Genomic DNA, 20,018 nt, shown 5'->3' on the forward strand with positions numbered 1-20,018 from the left:
GGCCCAGATGCAGCAAAACAGGCCCAAACCATGATACTACCACCACCATCTTTCACAGATGGGATATGGTTCTTATGCTGGAATGCAGTGTTTTCCTTTCTCCAAACATGAGGCTTCTCATTTCAACCAAAATGTTCTATTTTGGTCTCATCCTTCACAAAACATTTTTCCAATAGCTGTCTGGCTTGTCCATGTGATATTTAGCAAACTGCAGATGAGCAGCAATGTTCTTTTTGGAGAGCAGTGGCTTTCTCCTTGCAACCCTGCCATGCACACCATTGTTGTTCAGTGTTCTCCTGATGGTGGACTCATGAACATTAATATTAACCAACGTGAGAGAGGCCTTCAATTGCTTAGAAGTTACCCTGGGGTTCTTTGTGACCTCGCCGACTATTACACGCCTTGCTCTTGGAGTGATCTTTGTTGGTCTCCCACTCCTGGGGAGGGTAACAATGGTCTTAAATTTCCCGCATTTGTACACAATCTGTCTGACTGTGGATTGGTGGAGTCCAGACTCTTTAGAGATTGTTTTGTAACCTTTTCCAGCCTGATGAGCATCAACAATGCTGTTTCTGAGGTCCTCAGAAATCTCCTTTGTTCGTACTATTATACACTTCCACAAACATGTGTTGTGAAGATCAGACTTTGATAGATCCCTGTTCTTTAAATAAAACAGGGTGCCCACTCACACCTGATTGTCATCCCATCGATTGAAATCACCTGACTCTAATTTCACCTTCAAATTAACTATTAATCCTAGAGGTTCACATACTTTTGCCACTCACAGATATGTAATATTGGATCATTTTCCTCAATAAATAAATGACCAAGTATAATATTTTGTCTTATTTGTTTAACTGGGTTCTCTTTACCTATTTTTAGGACTTGTGTGACAATCTGATGATGTTTTAGGTCATATTTATGCAGAAATATAGAAAATTCTAAAGGGTTCACAAACTTTCAAGCACCACTGTATATATATATATATATATATATATATATATATATATATATATATATATATATATATAGGGGTTTCTTTTGGTATCTAGCAGGACTTGTATAGTCAAATGACAAGTTGTCCATTTTTGCATTAGTATGAATGTTAGCCTTGTTTTTTTTGTGTGTGTGTGTTGTTGTTTTTTTATAGTAGCCATGCAGTTATTGTTCTTTGCTGTCCCATGGAGTACATCAGTGCCAGACTTAAAATGGCAAGGAAATAAACATAATCAGAAAAAAAAAAAACAATATACAAAATTGCACCAGTAGTGAGTACTAAAATCTTTACAAACATTATGGATTGTATGGATTTTTTAATGTGACTTTTGGTTTATTGATCTTGGTTATATCTGTTGTGTGGCATACATGTGTGTTTTGGAACACTATATGGAACAATCTACAAATGTGTATTTACCCGCGTAATAAAATGACTACTTTTTGAAACCACGGTGTTTGGTGCCTCACACTATACATGTTTTGGTGCCTCTGCTTATACATACTTATAACAAGTCTATACTACAAGCAGAGCTATGATAAAAACTGAAAAAGAAGTAAATGTGTCTGAATCATTCAGGGTTAAGACTTGAATTTTAACTTAAATTGTTTAGTCACATACAAAGACATTATTCAGATGTCTGAAGTTAAACCTCTGTCTGCAATGCCACACCTATGGCTCTCCTTACACCAATAAAACTCCTTAAGGTCACATGACAGTTTGATCATTTTAATATCATTAATGCTATAAAGTCTAAACAGATGATAGGACACATCATGGCTAAACAGGAGGCAGAATGAGGCATGTCAATATCCTGCAGCGTATCCTCCCTTTCGAGGGTCGGATTCAGCGTATAGACGGTTTTCTTCTTGCAGGATCGCCTGAACCACAGCACCCATTGACGTCAAATTCTGCATCAGGTGATGTTTCTTGATAAGCCCCTCCATTACAGCCTGCATAAGAGACTGAATTAGCCACACTGCATATAATATTTACATAGACGCAAGAAAGGAGGGTAGTTTGAATGTAAGGTCATTTTGAATATAATTTTCTGTTTTCTTGTCTTTCACAATTCACCTGGAAATATACTCCCAACCAAACGTTTTTGGGCATACTGTATAATATAATTTTTCACATTTATTTAATTTTAAATACTCTTAATTTGAAATTCTAATTAAGGTGTAGTAGCAAACGAATCAATAAATGTTTCAAATCGCAGTTGAAGGCTTATCTCTTCCATGAACATTTCTCTTCCTCTCTTACTGCTTAGTCTTTTTTCCCTTCTCCTGCAAAGTGACCTTGGGATTGTGAAAGGCGCAACAGAAATTATTATTATTATTATGCAAAAGATAATTCACAGCAAGTTAAGAATAAACCTAGCAAGCCGGTATTCTTGGGATAGGTATTGAGCCACTTCCTGTGGCCTTGGGTACTGCATTCTTGTCACATATCTAGAACTTTGCGGATTATCCTTGCTGATCCCAGCAAAACTGACTTCTGCATAAGCTCAATGCCCTTAACCACTTCTAGCTCTTCCAATAATTTCTTTAAACTTCTTGGTAGGATTCCCAGGGCGCTAATTATAACTGGAACAATCCTGACATCTTTCAACTTCCAGACCCTCTTCAAGTCCCTTTTAAGGTTTTGGTACTTTTCGATCTTTTCCTTGTCTTTACTGTAGATTCTTGTGTCAAATGGGCATGCCACATCTATGATGCAACACTTTCTAGACTCCTTGTCAAGTACTACAATATCTGGTCAATTAACTTCGATTGGTTTGTCTGTTTGGATCTTAAAATCCCAAGTATCTTAGTCCTCTCTGATTCGAGTACCGGCTTGGGTATATTATTATTATTATTATTATTATTATTATTATTATTAAACGTGTAGTAAACTGAGAAATGTTTGAAATTACTTTTTATTGGAACAACCGAGATCTAATCTCATCAGAAAATCCATGTCGTTATCACTCTAATTAGGCACTTTAGGGACCACATATTTATGTTTTACAGTAGAACTATCTGAGTGTTCTGTCTATAGGTTTAACAGTTTTACACCCTGCTCCACCCCTCAAGTGCGCCTACCTTTATTATACATTATATGGCCAAATGTATGTGGACACCTGACCATTGCACCCATATGTGGGCCTTCTCCAAACTGTTGCCACAATTGTCTGGAATGTTTTTAGTATGTTGTAGCATTATGATTTCCCTTCAGTAGAGCTAACAGGCTTATCCCAAATCTGTTCCAATATGGCAATGCCCCTGTGCACAAAGCAAAGCCTATAAAGGCATGGTATCCTACTGAACAATTTTGGGATACTGATTGGAACGCTGATTTCAGGACAGGCTTTCTTGTGTGACATCAGTGCATGAGCTGACAGATGCTCTTGTGGCTAAATACACAAAGTCCCACAGATACGTTCCTGAATGCAGTAGAAATACTTCCCAGAAGAATGGAAGCTGTTATAGCAGTATAGAGGGGACCAACTCTATTAATGGCCATGGTTTTGGAATGGGATATTAAACAAGCACATATGAGTCTGATGACCCGGTGTCCACATACTTTTAGCCACACAGTGTAGCACTCATTTAGTCACATTAGGATTTGACAATGAGCACTTTCCACAAAGATTTCAGTTTCTTTATTTAAATGCTATTTTGTATAATTTGGTTGGTCTGTGGCAAATATAGAAATTACACCCTAATAAAAAGGCAGTATTTAAGATTTCATTCATATTCACCACTTCTAATTCAGATTAGAATATATATCCAGTGTCTTCTTTTTCAAATGTTCATTTCTACAGTGTAACTGTACAGACAAAAAAAAAATACAGCTCTGCATTAATGCTAGTAATTAATGGCTGTTTTCACTCACCACATCGAAGCCTGGCTCGATCAGAGTGATGTTTGGACTGAGCTGATTATGAACTCTGGGATTGGAAATGGCTTTCTTCAGATCGTAGTTGAAGAACAGTGATTTTAAAATGACCTAAAACACAATTCCGTTACTTTAACAAACAAACAAACACAATCAAAATCAATTAACTGCATAAGTCCTGACAAGCATTTACAGATCGCTTCTGTTCATTACTCTGTGTGAAGCGAGCGCAGGAGAGTCACACTGCTTCTTATTCCTCTTTTTCTTTTCTGAAATGTCTTTCATTCCTCATTTCTTTCATTCTTTCTTTCTTTGCTCAGTTCTTTCTTTCCTCTCATTTCTTTCTTTCTTTCTTTCTTTCTTTCTTTCTTTCTTCATTTCATTCTTTCTTTCTTTCTTTGCTCAGTTCTTTCTTTTCTTCCTCATTTCATTCATTCCTCTTTTCTTTATTTCTTCCTTTCCTCCTTTCTTTTTTACATTCCTCATTTCTTTCTTTCTTTCTTTCTTTCTTTCTTTCTTTCTTTCTTTCTTTCTTTCTTTCTTTCTTTCCTCTCCTCATTTCTTTCTTTCTTTCTTCTTTTCTTTCTTTCCTCATTTCTTTCTTTCTTTCCTTCCTCATTTCTTTCTTTCTTTCTTTCTTTCTTTCTTTCTTTGCTAGTTCTTTCTTTCTTTTCCTCATTTCTTTCTTTCTTCATTTCTTTATTTCCTTCCTCATTTCTTTCTTTCTTTATTTCATTCTTTCATTCTTTGCTCAGTTCTTTCTTTCTTTCTTTGCTCAGTTCTTTCTTTCCTTCCTCATTTCATTCTTTCTTTCTTTCTTTGCTCAGTTCTTTCTTTTCTTCCTCATTTCATTCATTCCTCTTTTCTTTATTTCTTCCTTTCCTCCTTTCTTTTTTACATTCCTCATTTCTTTCTTTCTTTCATTCTTTCTTTCTTTGCTCAGTTCTTTCTTTCTTTTCCTCATTTCTTTCTTTCTTCATTTCTTTATTTCCTTCCTCATTTCTTTCTTTCTTTATTTCATTCTTTCATTCTTTGCTCAGTTCTTTCTTTCTTTCTTTGCTCAGTTCTTTCTTTTCTTCCTCATTTCTCTTTCTTTCTTTCTTTCTTTCTTTCTTTCTTTCTTTCTTTCTTTCTTTCTTTCTTTCTCTTTCCTCATTTCTTTCCTTCTTTTTTCCTCATTTCTTTCTTTCCTCATTTCATTCTTTCTTTCTTCATTTCCTTCCTAATTTCTTTCTTTCTTTCTTACGACTTACCTCAGCAACTGCTGTTGTGATTTTTGTCCCTCCTGAAGCACCAACCACCAGTTTAAGTTTCTTATCTTTATCAAGCAGGATCGCAGGACACATAGATGACATGGGACGCTTATCTGGAAATAAAAATCATGTGCAACATAAGCAAAATACACTACATATGTTAACATCTCAAAAGCAAGATTTCATTAAATGTAAATGGATCATGTTTCTGAATTCCTCCAAAAATCTTACGAAGAAAGTTTACTAACGTGGTGCAATGAAGTTATTAGGTGACGGTGGAACACCGAATAAATTAGTTATCAGAGGAGAACTGAAATCATCCATCTCATTATTCAACAACACTCCTGTAGATGAGGACATGACTTTGGAGCCAAAACTATGGAAACAAAAAGGAGAAGACATCATTATTACAAACACAGATATTTTACATACACCTTTTCACCATAAGAATAAGAACATAAAACCAAATTGTTCTATCTTGACAGCTAGCTGGCTAGATAGTAAACAGTTAAAATGGTGCATTAGACCACTTACTACTGATTAATGGTGCTGGTGGCAGCGACTGCATTTCCATCTGCATCCACTACAGAAATATGAGATGTTCCATAATTTTCCGGAAGAAAATATTCAGGTTCATAATAACACTCATTATGTGTCGTGTCATCTGTGATTTTCTGCCGGATTGAATCTGCAAAGCTTTTCGATGTGATGTTCTGGATAAACTGGGAAAGTAATATGATAAAGCAGTATGTAAAATATATGAATATAACATTAGATTGAACAGAATAGGGTCAGGAAAATCTGAGGCAACTAAAGAGGACTCTTTCTGTATAATTTTACTCTTGGTGTTGTATATTATAGTTAATTATAGTTAAATTAAACATTTTATTCATTACTTAGCAGTGTCCAGGGTTTGTAATTTTTAGCAATAAAACTATTATTTTAAAATGCTCAAAATTATATTCTCTTTATCGTAGTTACACACAAGGCATTTTCAGGCATTGTAGCTCTTATTTGAATTTCATCAGAACTTACATCAGTGATGTTAAGAAATTTGGGGTCTCCCAGAACGCTGCGTTTAGCATATGCAAATTTGAAAGCCTCCACTATACGATGATATGTGAGAATTTTCTTCTCAGTGTTGGAAATGCTGTCTGCTGTAAAGTTATAACCTGCAGAGGGAAAGAGATTGTGATCAAAACACACAAACACTGACTGAGGGTGTGCATCTGGACTGGGATCATGTTGGACCCAACCAAAAGTCACCATGGCATGTGGTGTTTATTTTCATGCAGATGCATGGGGTCATATACTATGTATGTGCACAGAACTTTCATACAGTCATTACATATTTGTTGATATTGTTATATATTGGTCCAGAGTGTCCGTGGGAGTGGGCAGGATGATCAAAATTGAAATTAGACTTCCCATGAAAAGTCCCCAAAACAGTCTCTGTATGCTAGTGTATGTGATAGTCAGTATTTTTTTTTTTATTGGATTTCATCTACTCACTTTACACAGTACAATAATAAAAACAAAAGACAGAGACATACAATAAATAACTAACAAAACTTAAATATGCGCGTAGATGAGAGGCAAACTAACGGACTCGAGGTCCCATAAGGTAAGCCCCATTTACAAAACACAAAAGAAAAAAATAGTTGGTTTTTTTTTTTTTTTTTTTTTTCTTTTTTATCAGACATCTAATTTTTGGGTTTGTTTACCTGACATGTTTCGACGTACAACTTCCGTCTTCCTCAGAGTGTCACCGGATGTTAATTGGTGACGCATCTTTTATCAGCTGCTGTTTCTGAAGGCATGGCCTTCCTGTCTGGTTTGACAGGTCGGTCACGCCTTATACTGTCTGTTCGTCCCCTGCAAGATGTGACTCCAGGTATGGGAGAGCATGTATGCTCCCTCATCCCGGTTGATGGTCCTCGGGCTTCGCTTACGGATCTCTATGGCCTCCCTGATCCAGCGCTGATGTTTGTTATCTTCTGTGCGGATGACTCTGGCATTCCCCCAGTCCATAATGTGGTTTTCCCTTTTACAGTGATCTGTTATAGCTGACTTATAATTTTCCTGTTGTGCCTTTTCTTTTATTGTTCGGGTTTGTCTTGTAGCTGTCTCCTTTTCGCACTCTTTCTTATGTTCATGTTTTCTTGTGTTGAAACTCCTTCCTGTCTCCCCAATATAAGTTTTATTGCATAATTTACATGGAATCTCATATATGGTGTTGCATCTGTTGTCCGGATGTATTCTGTCTTTGGGATGCACCAGGATCTGACGGAGTGTTGTGTGTGGTTTGACAGGTGTGTCACTCTGAGGAAGACGGAAGTTGTACGTCGAAACATGTCAGGTAAACAAACCCAAAAATTAGATGTCTGATAAAAAAGAAAAAAAAAAAAACGAACTATATTTAATATAAGACATAATGAACGTAATCGAAAGATTAAGAATTAGTTACGGAGACGAAAGCATCAAGGAGTTTCGCCGCCTAGAGCGATTGACACGGAAACGGGCCCGCTACAGGAATCACCTGAGATTCAATCTGCGCTGCCGGGATGAGGAAGTCGTACCGGCCAGCCTGAACATCAAGAACCCGATTCCAACCAGAAACGCGGAAAAGGTGATCAGGAAAGTGCGGATGACTCTGGTAAAAGAACGGATACGGTGCACAACGGATAAACTAAATAATATCAACAGCGAACTACACAGAGAGACGGAAAATTTCAAACGCCGGTTTCCCCAAAACAAGAAAATGGAAATGGCAATACACGGACACTTGGCAGACATACACGAACAGGAATTCACAGGGACAAAAACCCGACAAATACGAAAACTGGACAAACTCATCGCACAGAAAAAGAAGGCAGAACCGGAGCACGCACACATCAACGACAAATGGATTTATAACATATCAAGGTACAAACTCTCACAAGCAGAACGCAGTATACTAGCAAAAGGACTCAACTACGCTGTCACACCGAACCATATACCACACGACGAATTCATTCTGGCAACTGAGTTAGCATGTGAGAAAATACAGGATCAGGGACAAAAAGCAGCACTAAGAAACACAATAGCTGGTATATTGAAAACGGCCAAACCACCTCCCAGTAACATCACAAAACAGGAAGCCAAAGCTATGAGAACATTAGCTAAAAATAAAGATATCACAATCCTCCCAGCAGATAAAGGCAGAACAACAGTGATTATGGACACTGATGAATATGAACGAAAAATGAATGAATTACTCAGTGACAACGCATTTGAAATATTAAAAAAAGACCCAACAGAAGACAAGAAAAAGAAACTTAAAGCACTACTAAAACCACTACTCGATGAAAATAAAATAGATAAGCAGGATTACAATCATTTAGTACCCACAGCCAATGTCATCCCCAGGATTTACGGTACACCAAAAATACACAAACCAGGAACACCATTACGCCCCATAGTAGATAGCATTGGTTCAGTCACATACAACTTATCAAAAGCACTCACCGAAATAATTAAACCATTACTAGGACTCACAGACCAACACTGCAAAAACTCAAAACATCTGGCAGAAGAACTAAAAAACATCAAAATACAGCAAGATGAAGTTTTCATTTCACATGATGTCATATCTCTTTTCACCAGAACACCCACGGAAGCCACCATACAGATAGTACAAGACAAATTAAAAACAGACAGGACGCTCAGGAAACGCACAAACCTCACCGTACAAGACATCACTCAGCTCCTTCAATTCATCGCCACATCCACATACTTTCAGTTCAGGAATACAATCTACAGACAGAAGGAAGGTTTTGCCATGGGAGACCCACTATCAGCCATCATGTGCGGCTTTTTCATGGAGGATCTGGAGCAGAAAGCACTCACTACAATACCAGCGGAATACAGACCAACACTCTGGAAACGGTATGTGGACGACATATTGGAAAAAGTAAAGAGGGGACACACTCAACAACTTACCGACCATCTCAATACTATAGACAATACAGGCAATATAAAATTCACACATGAAGAGGAAACGGAGCAGTCAATAGCATTTTTGGATTTAAAAATACAACACACAGAAGATGGGGACATCAAAATAAAAGTACACAGAAAACCCACACACACCGACCAATATTTAAACTGGACTTCCGAACACCCCATAATGCACAAAATATCCGTAGTTAGAACATTACATGAACGCACAGCAATAATTACAGATCCACAGGACAAAGAACAGGAGGAAAAACATATACAACACGCACTGAAGGCATGTCAATATCCACAATGGGCAATATCCAAAGGGGCGGAACAGGTTAAGAACAACAAAACACAGAAGAAAGAGAAAAAACAAACTAACAAACAAGAACACAGGGGAGTAGTTACATTACCATACATCAGGGGAATAACTGAACGCATTCAAAGAGTAATGAGGAAACACAATGTTAACACACCTGTCAAACCACACACAACACTCCGTCAGATCCTGGTGCATCCCAAAGACAAAATACATCCGGACAACAGATGCAACACCATATATGAGATTCCATGTAAATTATGCAATAAAACTTATATTGGGGAGACAGGAAGGAGTTTCAACACAAGAAAACATGAACATAAGAAAGAGTGCGAAAAGGAGACAGCTACAAGACAAACCCGAACAATAAAAGAAAAGGCACAACAGGAAAATTATAAGTCAGCTATAACAGATCACTGTAAAAGGGAAAACCACATTATGGACTGGGGGAATGCCAGAGTCATCCGCACAGAAGATAACAAACATCAGCGCTGGATCAGGGAGGCCATAGAGATCCGTAAGCGAAGCCCGAGGACCATCAACCGGGATGAGGGAGCATACATGCTCTCCCATACCTGGAGTCACATCTTGCAGGGGACGAACAGACAGTATAAGGCGTGACCGACCTGTCAAACCAGACAGGAAGGCCACGCCTTCAGAAACAGCAGCTGATAAAAGATGCGTCACCAATTAACATCCGGTGACACTCTGAGGAAGACGGAAGTTGTACGTCGAAACATGTCAGGTAAACAAACCCAAAAATTAGATGTCTGATAAAAAAGAAAAAAAAAAAAAAAAACGAACTATATTTAATATAAGACATAATGAACGTAATCGAAAGACAAAAGAAAAAAAACAAACAAAACACCCCCCCCAAAAAATTATATACACTACAAAAAATAGAACATAACAGCACGACTCATGCGCAGCAATTCATTCTATGTGTTGATCTGCAGTATGGGCATATGGTTTTCCAGGAGCGTACACGCTGGGGGTCAAAAACAGATTTTAATTTTTCAAGATAGTGAACTCTAACACGGTCTTTAAAAAGAAGTTAGTTTCCAGATTGTCTAATTGGGAGAGGGAGATTATTCCAGATTGGTACAATTCTGTTAAAATAGGAGTCTCTAAACAGTGAGGTGTGAAAAGGCATAGACTTGAGATTTAAATTTGTAGATGCACTTCTGGTTCGGCCGCTTGATAAGAGAAAATGGTTATTATTATGAAAACTCACTAGATTGTTTAGACATTTAAAGAAAAAAACTAAGATCTCTGCATTCTAACCAGTAAGAAATTGGCAGCATATTCAGCTTAAGTAAGCGCATTTTATAATCCGGCCTTAATTGATGGTAGGGATGGCACCCCAGGATGAAGTGGGTTGCGCGCCTCTGGACGCTCTCCAGTGACTTAAGATCAGTAATAGATGACTGGGGCGCCCAGACTTCACTAGCATAGCCAAGATTACTACGCACAAAACACAGGTAGAGCAGTTTCTTGGGGTCAGCCCCTATAAAACTATTACAATGACGACGCAAAAAACCAAGCATGCGATTAGCCTTTGCGACAATGATGGAAATGTGCAAGCTCCAAGTAAGCTTGCACGAGATTGTGACCCCAAGTTCCTTCTGGGAAGGCACAACTGTCAAGACATGACCTCCCAGGGTATAGGGACTGGCCGCAATAGACGGAATGTTGCTTTTGCGTTTTCTTGAAATTCTAAGACATTTGCACTTATCTACATTAAATGAGAGCCCCCAGAGCTCAGTCCATTTAAACATAGAACACAGGTCATGCTGCAACAATTCACAGTCATTAGCCGTCCTTACAACCCTGTAGCACTTGGCATCATCAGCATAAAGAGCCATTTTGGTGTTGGTGCTTATCACTTCGGGGAGATCGTTTATATAAAGAAGAAACAAGAACGGTGCTAGCAGGCTGCCTTGAGGAACCCCAGAGGTAACTCTCGCCCGTGGTGAAAAAGCCCCATCCAAGAGAACACGCTGAATTCTACAACCAAGGTAGTCCGCAAACCAGCTATGTAGAGAGCCCGTGATACCAAACAAGGAAAGTTTGTGAAGAAGGTGACCGTGAGGGACTGAGTCGAATGCTTTACTGAAATCGAGATAGAGCAGATCGATTTCCTGTCCAGCATCCAACGCCGTCCCTAATTCGTGCAAGACCCCAAGAAGCTGTGTTACACAAGATCTTCCTTCAATAAAACCATGTTGCAGCAACGATAACAGATCAATAAGCTCTGGGACCAATTTGCATAAAACACAACGTTCACAGAGCTTACTAATGATGGACAAAAGGGAGATCTGCCTATAGTTCAAAATGTCTGCTTTGTAATTGATCCTATGGATTCAATTGTTTTCATTATGAGTAAAGTTAATGTGTTTTTGAATCAAGTGGTTGCTTTTGCCAGAGAGATGTTTTCTCACCGTTCAGTATGGTGAGAATGAGGGTGAGAACAGGGCCACTGGATGGAGCATTTGGTACAAACATTGTAAATTCACCCACTGATGCGTTCAGAGGATTTTCATCTAAGACTGCAGTGTAATTCAGTAAGTCTTCCATAGTTATAATGCCACCTAAAACACACACACACACACACACACACACACACACACACACACACACACACACACACACACCATCAGATATGAATTTTCTCTTTTTATAAATTCCAAAAAGCAGATGGATGACAAAAAAAAAGGAAATTCAAATTAAAGGCTGGAGGTGTCAAGGTTTACAGGCTTGCTCATCAAGGATAAATAAATGTATTAGGGATAAAATTAGTTCATATGTTTCAAGTCTTTATTTTTCTATAAAGCTGCTTTGCGAACAATGTCTGTTGTTAAAAGTGCTATACAAATAAACTGATTTGATTTGACTACAGAAGAAAAGCCCACCTGCATGCCTAATGTCACTGACAAGGTTTTCTGCGATCGTCCCATTATAAAAAGCATCTGCCCCTTTCTCTGCAATCTGTTGATAAGTTTCCGCCAGTTTAGGGAAGGTGATTGTGTCATTTTCCTTTAAAATATCTCCATTTTTGTTACAGAACACGGAACTGTAACACAAAGCACAGAATTGTAATATTAAAGACAGAACTGAGCCACAAGACAAAGAACTAAATACAGGACTGAAACCAGAATTGCACAACTGAAGCAAAATAATGAAATTGAAAAATGAAACACAACTGAAATGCTTACACAAAATACATCAAAAAGTTAAACAGAAATAAACTAAAATGGAACTAAAAACACAAAACATGAAAACTGTAAAAAAAAAAAAAAAAAACCTAAACTGAAAAACACTTCAATTGCTTCCTTGAACTTATCTCAGAAGTGGAAAATCAAAGTTCAGAATGATGTGATTTTTGATCTCTAGTTACAAAGTGGGGAAAAACCCACCAACGCCTCCTTATTCATCTTTTGTGAACAACAAGTGAGCAATTTAACGGTCATAAATGATAACTTCTTCCTCAAAACAGCAAGCTGTAAAGTCAGTGATATAGATTTTACAAGTGAATATGTCTGTATATTGATTAATCTAAAGGAAATTACTTTCTACATACAGCATAACACATTTAAAGGTAATAGGTGCTACTTTGTTTAAAGGAATTCTAAGTTGAGGGTGCGTTATTAGTGTGCTTGGCAAAGGGAAGCACCCTATTGTTCTTCTTAAGTTTACTTATTCTGCCTTATTCCGACATGTTTTTTGGATCCACTACTCCTCCTAGGGCGTTCAAGGTAGAGACACTGTTCTAACTCTGAGACGTCTGGCCCGAAGTGGCATAGTGTGCTTGAATACAGCTTTTGGATCAACGCGCCCGTTCTCTTGTTCTTGTCGTTTTTCTTTTGTTTTTTTCCCATAGAGAATGAATAGGGCTCATGAATTGAATTGTCCTACTCAGACACATTCCATCGCAGATGCACCAAACCTCATGTGATACTTCAGGCCAACTCCCCCGACACATCCTTTTGCTCATCCCTTTTTCCTCCATAGGCTTGCATTGATTTTTGGCCCCATTGAAAATGAATGGTGTTTCAGGAGAAAAACTTTCACTCTCCAAACTTCAAGAAACTTCACTTGATGCCTCAGGTCAAGTCCCCACACAGATCCATCCCCTCATCTGAGACCTGCACTCGTCTTTTCCTTGGTTTTCACGCATCTTTTTTTTTACCTCCATAGGCTTCCATTGATTTTTGGCCCCATTCAAATGAATAGAGTTTTGCTCAGTAACACTTCACCACACATCCACCAAACTTCATATGGCATCTCAGGCCAAATCACCCATCACACACATGATATCAGTTCTGACTTGCACTCGTCTTTGTCTTGCCTTTCATCCGTCCGTTTTTTCTCCATTTTGCCGCTAATCAATGGAAGCTTGACTGAGTCATTCTTCCCTTCCCCTATAGGTGATGATGCATTTGGCAAGGATCTGCTCATTTTAGACTTTGACAGCAAATCAACTTCAACTCAAGCCACTCATTAGGAATACTTACACGCACACACGATAGCAATTAGCATATAAGCATTCACGTGTTACCATGCTAGCTGTTAGCATGTTACCCATTACGATATCATGCCTGCTGTTAGCTCGCGAGTTGTTAGCATGTTCACCATTAGCATGTTATCATGAGAGCTGTTAACATGTTAGGATTAGCATGGTAGCATGCAGAGTTCGCATGTTTGCTGTTAGCGAGTTCGCCTGAGCATGTTAGCATGCTAACTGTTAGCTAACATGTCACGCTCAGCGTGTTAGCATGCTAAAAGTTAACATGTTAGCCTGTTAGCTGTTAGCATGATAGCTGTCAGCATATTAGCCTTAAACTGTTAGAATTTTAACAAATAGCATGTTAATCATTAGGTGGCACGGTGGTGTAGTGGTTAGCGCTGTCACCTCACAACAAGAAGGTCCGGGTTCGAGCCCCGTGGCCGGTGAGGGCCTTTCTGTGTGGAGTTTGCATGTTCTCCCCGTGTCCGCGTGGGTTTCCTCTGGGTCCTCCGGTTTCCCCCACAGTCCAAAGACATGCAGGTTAGGTTAACTGGTGACTCTAAATTGACCATAGGTGTGAATGTGAGTGTGAATGGTTGTCTGTGTCTATGTGTCAGCCCTGTGATGACCTGGCGACTTGTCCAGGGTGTACCCTGCCTTTCGCCTGTAGTCAGCTGGGATAGGCTCCAGCTTGCCTGCGGCCCTGTAGAACAGGATAAAGCAGCTAGAGATGATGAGATGTTAATCATTAGCATGTTAGAATGCTAGCTGTTAGCATGTTATCCATCAGCATGTTAGCATTAACATGTTAACATGCTAGCTTTTAGCATGTTAGTATGCTGTTAGCACGTTAGTATGCTAACTGTTAGCATGTTAGTATGTTAACTGTTAGCATGCTAGTTGTTAGCATGTTGGCATTAGCATGTTGGCATGCTAGCTTTTAGCATGCTAGCATGATAGCTGTTCTGCTACAGCTCAGCAAGCACACTGCATTTTCTCTGCGGAAATGCAGTCTAGTTTTATTATTGTTTTTTGTTTTTCATAATTGGATGTCAGGAATTACAAGTCACAGCCTCTATTGTAGCATTTCGAGAGATTTACATGTCTATGTTAAATGCAAATAAAGTAATCTTCTTGTGAACACAACCCCACAGTTTCTAGTGAAGACTTGCAAATGCTACATATGTACCGTATGAGTTGTATGCCACTGACTGGCTGTTTGTTTGGTTTGGTGAGCACCATAAGCAGCTAAAGACAAGTTAACTCATAAGGCAAATGAAGATATTGCACAATCAAAGATGAAAGCGAATCAAAAGATTCATCCTCACCATTAAATGCAATTCGACACATTATGGCTGGCAATACTGGACATTTTTAAGTGGCAACAACTTCATTAGATTTTCTATAAGCTTTGTGACAGATTGGCGACCTGCCAAGGATGTACCCCAAAGTCAGCTGGGATTGGCTCCAGCATCCCCTGGCACCCTGATGGATAAATGGTATAGATAATGGATGGATGGATGGATGGATGGATTATATGGAATGAATGTTGTTTTATCATGCCCGTGAGTGAGTCTTATCTTCAGTAGAAAAAAAAAAATCAGCACCTTGAGTGATTTTTATCTTCAAAAATTAATGATATCAGCACTGTTTGTGAGTGCTGTTCATTACTGCGTGGAGTGCACTATTACAATATGCTGTGAACCCATGTGATTACTTTGATATGCTGTGTCCTCTAGTTCTAAAAGAAACCACACTGACATTTGTATAACCATGGTTCTATAACTAAGTGGATAACTGCCAGACCAGATTGGTTACTTGGGTTGAGGATAATGACTGGATGGACAAAACATAGTGGGGTCTTTTTTTGGGCTATCCATATGGGATCATGTTTACTTTCAAGGGTCATTGCCAAAGATTGCCAAAATGACTCATCATGTGAACTATATATGTCAGAAAGGTCATTATCAACTTAAGCGAATCAGGCAAATACGGAAATATTTGGACAAACCAGCCACAGAGAAAATTGTCCACGTGTTTGTGACTTCTAACATAGATTACTGCAATGCCCTGTTGTATGGGGCCCCAAAGTGTGTGATCAACAAACTACAAAAGCTGCAGAATTGTGCAGCCAGAGTTGTGTGTGGTGCCCAGAAGTACGATCACGTGACATCATTTTTGAAGGATCTCCATTGGCTGCCAGTTTCGTATCGTATCTTATTTAAGATTGCATTATTGACATACAAGTGTTTGAATGGGCTGGCACAGAATTACCTTAAAGACCTTATTGAGATCTATACTCCACAACGAACACTAAGATCCAGCAGCCAGGGCAACCTCAAGGTCCCCAAGTGTAGGACTCAGGTTGGGACCTGAGCCTTTACTCATGCAGCTCAACAAGTATGGAACTCCCTCCCCATTGTCATTAAATTCTATGATCTGGACTCTTTTAAGAAACATCTTAAAATCATACTATTTTAAACAAGCATTTTAAATTGTATATTTATACATATATACATATGTTTTTAATTTTATTATATTTGTTCTTTTATCATTTTTACTTCATTCCCTGTGTTATGTACGTGCATTGAGATTTTTATTTTCTGCACTGAATAAATAAACTGTTAAAGATCCGAGCGCACAGAAACTTCCAGTAGTTCTGAAGGATACCACCCCAGTGATTCTGTACAGAACTATAGATACATACAGTATGTAACCTTACAAACTGAAATACAAAAAAGAACTGAGACTCAAACCCAGAACTGAGACTTAAAACACAGAACTGAGATACGAACCACAGAACTGAAACACAAACCACAGACCTGTGATACAAAATGCAGAACTGAGACACAAAACACAAAATTAAGACACAAAACACAAAACTGAAACATAATAGCAGACCTAAAACAAAATAAAACAAAAAATTGAACTGAAATGCAAAACAGAACTGACACAAAACAGAATTGAGACAAAAAAAAACCAAACAAAACAGAAATGAAACACAAAACTGAAACTCAAAAAACATACATGAACATAAAACATGGAACTGAACTGGAAAATGAAGAACTGAAACATAGAAACAGACATGAAACATAATACAGTCCTGAGACACAAAACAAGGAACTGTAACAAAAAATACTGGCCTGAGACACAAAACATGAAAATAAGACATAAAATGCAGAACTGAAACACAAAACACAGACATAAAACATGGAACTGTGAGACAAAACGTTGAACCAAGACACAAAACACAGAACTGAGACACAAAACACAGAACTGAGACACAAATAATGGAACTGGGACACAAAACATTGAACCGAGACACAAATAACAGAACTGAAACACAGAACTGAGACACAAATAATGGAACTGAGACATAAAACGCAGAAAGGAAACTCAACACATGGAACTGTAATACAAAATGTAGAACCAAGACACAAATGCAGAGCTGAGACACAAAATACAGAACCTGTCAAATAATATACAGAACATGAAATTTCATTTCAAGCATGAAACAGACACACAGACAGAGGACACAGAACTGGAAAAAAAAAAAAAAAATATATATATATATATATATATATATATATATATATATATATATATATATATATGGTGAACATCAATAGATATTTACCTTAAAGCTTTGTCTCCGAGGATAATATTCCTTTTGCTGCGAATGGCTTTAGCGAGAGCTGTACCCACAGGAAATCCGTCCTTTGCGAGTTTGATGCTTGGTGTGAACAGTTCTTTCCAGGCCAGCTTGCCATGACGCTGATGAGCCAGTTCATATCCACGAATTTCTCCAGGAACAGCAATGGAAAGGCCACCTGAAAACAAGCAAACAAAAAACATTAACAATATGCACATTAAGAATCCTTTTACATCTACAATCCCGTCTCGTCTTCTTCCGCTTTATCCGGGACCAGGTCGCGGAGGCAGCAGTCTAAGCATGGAAGCCCAAACTTCCCTCTCCCCAGACACCTCGGTCAGCTCCTCGGGAAGAACACCGAGGCATTCCCAGGCCAGCCGAGAGACATAGTCCCTCCAGCGTGTTCTGGGTCTTCCCCGGGGCCTCCTCCCGGGGGGACATGCCTGGAACACCTCCCCAGGGAGGCGTCCAGGAGGCATCCGAAAAAGATGCCCGAGCCACCTTAGCTGGTTCCTCTCGATGTGGAGGAGCAGCGGCTCTACTCCGAGCTCCTCCCGAGTGACTGTGCTTCTCACCCTATCTCTAAGGGAGCGCCCAGCCACCCTGCGAAGGAAACTCATTTCGGCCGCTTGTATCCGCGATCTTGTTCTTTCGGTCATTACCCAAAGCTCATGACCATAGGTGAGAGTCGGAACATAGATCGACCGGTAAATTGAGAGCTTCGCCTTTTGGCTCAGCTCCTTCTTCACCACGACGGACCAGTAAAGCGACCGCATCACTGCGGAGGCTGCACCGATCCACCTGTCGATCTCACGCTCCATCCTTCCCTCACTCGTGAACAAGATCCCGAGATACTTAAACTCTTCCACTTGAGGCAGGACTTCTTCACCAACCTGGAGAGGGCAAGCCACCCTTTTCTGGTCGAGAACCATGGCCTCGGACTTGGAGGTGCTGATTCTCATCCCAGCCGCTTCACACTCGACTGCAAACCGCCCAAGTGCATGCTGGAGGTCCTGGCTTGAAGAAGCCAACAGGACAACATCATCCGCAAAAAGCAGAGATGAAATCCTGTGGTTCCCAAACAGGATTCCTTCCGGCCCCTGGCTGCGCCTAGAAATTCTGTCCATAAAAATTATGAACAGAACCGGTGACAAAGGGCAGCCCTGCCGGAGTCCAACATGCACTGGGAACAGGTCTGACTTACTGCCGGCAATGCGAACCAGACTCCTGCTCCGTTCGTACAGGGACCGGACAGCCCTTAGCAAAGAGCCCCGAACCCCATACTCCCGAAGCACCCCCCACAGAATACCACGGGGGACACGGTCGAATGCCTTCTCCAGATCCACAAAGCACATGTGGACTGGTTGGGCAAACTCCCATGAACCCTCGAGCACCCTATGAAGGGTATAGAGCTGGTCCAGTGTTCCGCGACCAGGACGAAAACCGCATTGTTCCTCCTGGATCCGAGGTTCGACTATTGGTCGAATTCTCCTCTCCAGTACCCTAGAGTAAACTTTCCCCGGGAGGCTGAGAAGTGTGATTCCCCTATAATTGGAGCACACTCTCCGATCCCCTTTCTTAAAAAGAGGGACCACCACCCCAGTCTGCCACTCCAGAGGCACTTTCCCCGACTGCCACGCGATGTTGCAGAGGCGTGTCAACCAAGACAGCCCCACAACATCCAGAGACTTGAGATACTCAGGGCGGATCTCATCCACCCCAGGTGCCTTGCCACCGAGGAGCTTGCAAACCACCTCAGTGACTTCGGCTTGGGTAATGGACAAGTCCACCTCTGAGTCATCAGCCTCAGTCTCCTCAATGGAAGACATGACGGTGGGATTGAGGAGATCCTCAAAGTATTCCTTCCACCGCCCGACAATGTCCCCAGTCGAGGTCAACAGCTCCCCACCCACACTGTAAACAGTGTTGGCAGAGTACTGCTTCCCCCTCCTGAGGCGCCGGATGGTTTGCCAGAATTTCTTCGAGGCCGACCGATAGTCCTTCTCCATGGCCTCCCCGAACTCCTCCCAGTTCCGAGTTTTTGCCTCCGCAACTGCCCGAGCTGCAGCACGCCTGGCCTGCCGATACCCGTCAGCTGCCTCAGGGGTCCCAGAGGTCAACATGGCCCGATAAGACTCCTTCTTCAGCTTGACAGCATCTCTTACTTCCGGTGTCCACCACCGGGTTCAGGGATTGCCGCCACGACAGGCACCAGAGACCTTGCGGCCACAGCTCTGAACAGCTGCGTCCACAATGGAGGTAGAGAACATGGTCCACTCAGACTCAATGTCCCCCGCCTCCCTCGGAAGCTGGGAAAAGCTCTCCCGGAGGTGGGAGTTAAAGACCTCCCCAACAGAGTGCTCAGCCAGACGTTCCCAACAGACCCTCACCATACGTTTGGGCCTGCCAGGTCTGTCCAGCTTCCTCCTCCA

The 20,018-nt window shown here is 40.4% G+C and overlaps 1 protein-coding gene across 1 annotated transcript in view; it reads right to left on the reverse strand.

Moving 5' to 3' along the window:
• Positions 1-1,800: 1,800 nt before the first annotated feature.
• Positions 1,801-20,018, reverse strand: part of ggt1b (gamma-glutamyltransferase 1b) — a 35,124-nt gene continuing 16,906 nt past the window's right edge. Inside the window, exons 4-12 of the mRNA XM_060908350.1 lie at positions 17,572-17,764; positions 12,340-12,500; positions 11,869-12,018; positions 6,163-6,299; positions 5,662-5,849; positions 5,376-5,503; positions 5,128-5,240; positions 3,872-3,985; positions 1,801-1,947 (exon numbers count right to left, since the gene is read on the reverse strand). Coding sequence (XP_060764333.1) covers positions 1,801-1,947; positions 3,872-3,985; positions 5,128-5,240; positions 5,376-5,503; positions 5,662-5,849; positions 6,163-6,299; positions 11,869-12,018; positions 12,340-12,500; positions 17,572-17,764 — 1,331 coding nt within the window. The remainder of the gene's footprint in view (positions 1,948-3,871; positions 3,986-5,127; positions 5,241-5,375; positions 5,504-5,661; positions 5,850-6,162; positions 6,300-11,868; positions 12,019-12,339; positions 12,501-17,571; positions 17,765-20,018) is intronic.

The sequence above is a fragment of the Neoarius graeffei genome, chromosome 25 (assembly GCF_027579695.1).
Source record: "Neoarius graeffei isolate fNeoGra1 chromosome 25, fNeoGra1.pri, whole genome shotgun sequence".
NCBI lineage: Eukaryota > Metazoa > Chordata > Actinopteri > Siluriformes > Ariidae > Neoarius > Neoarius graeffei.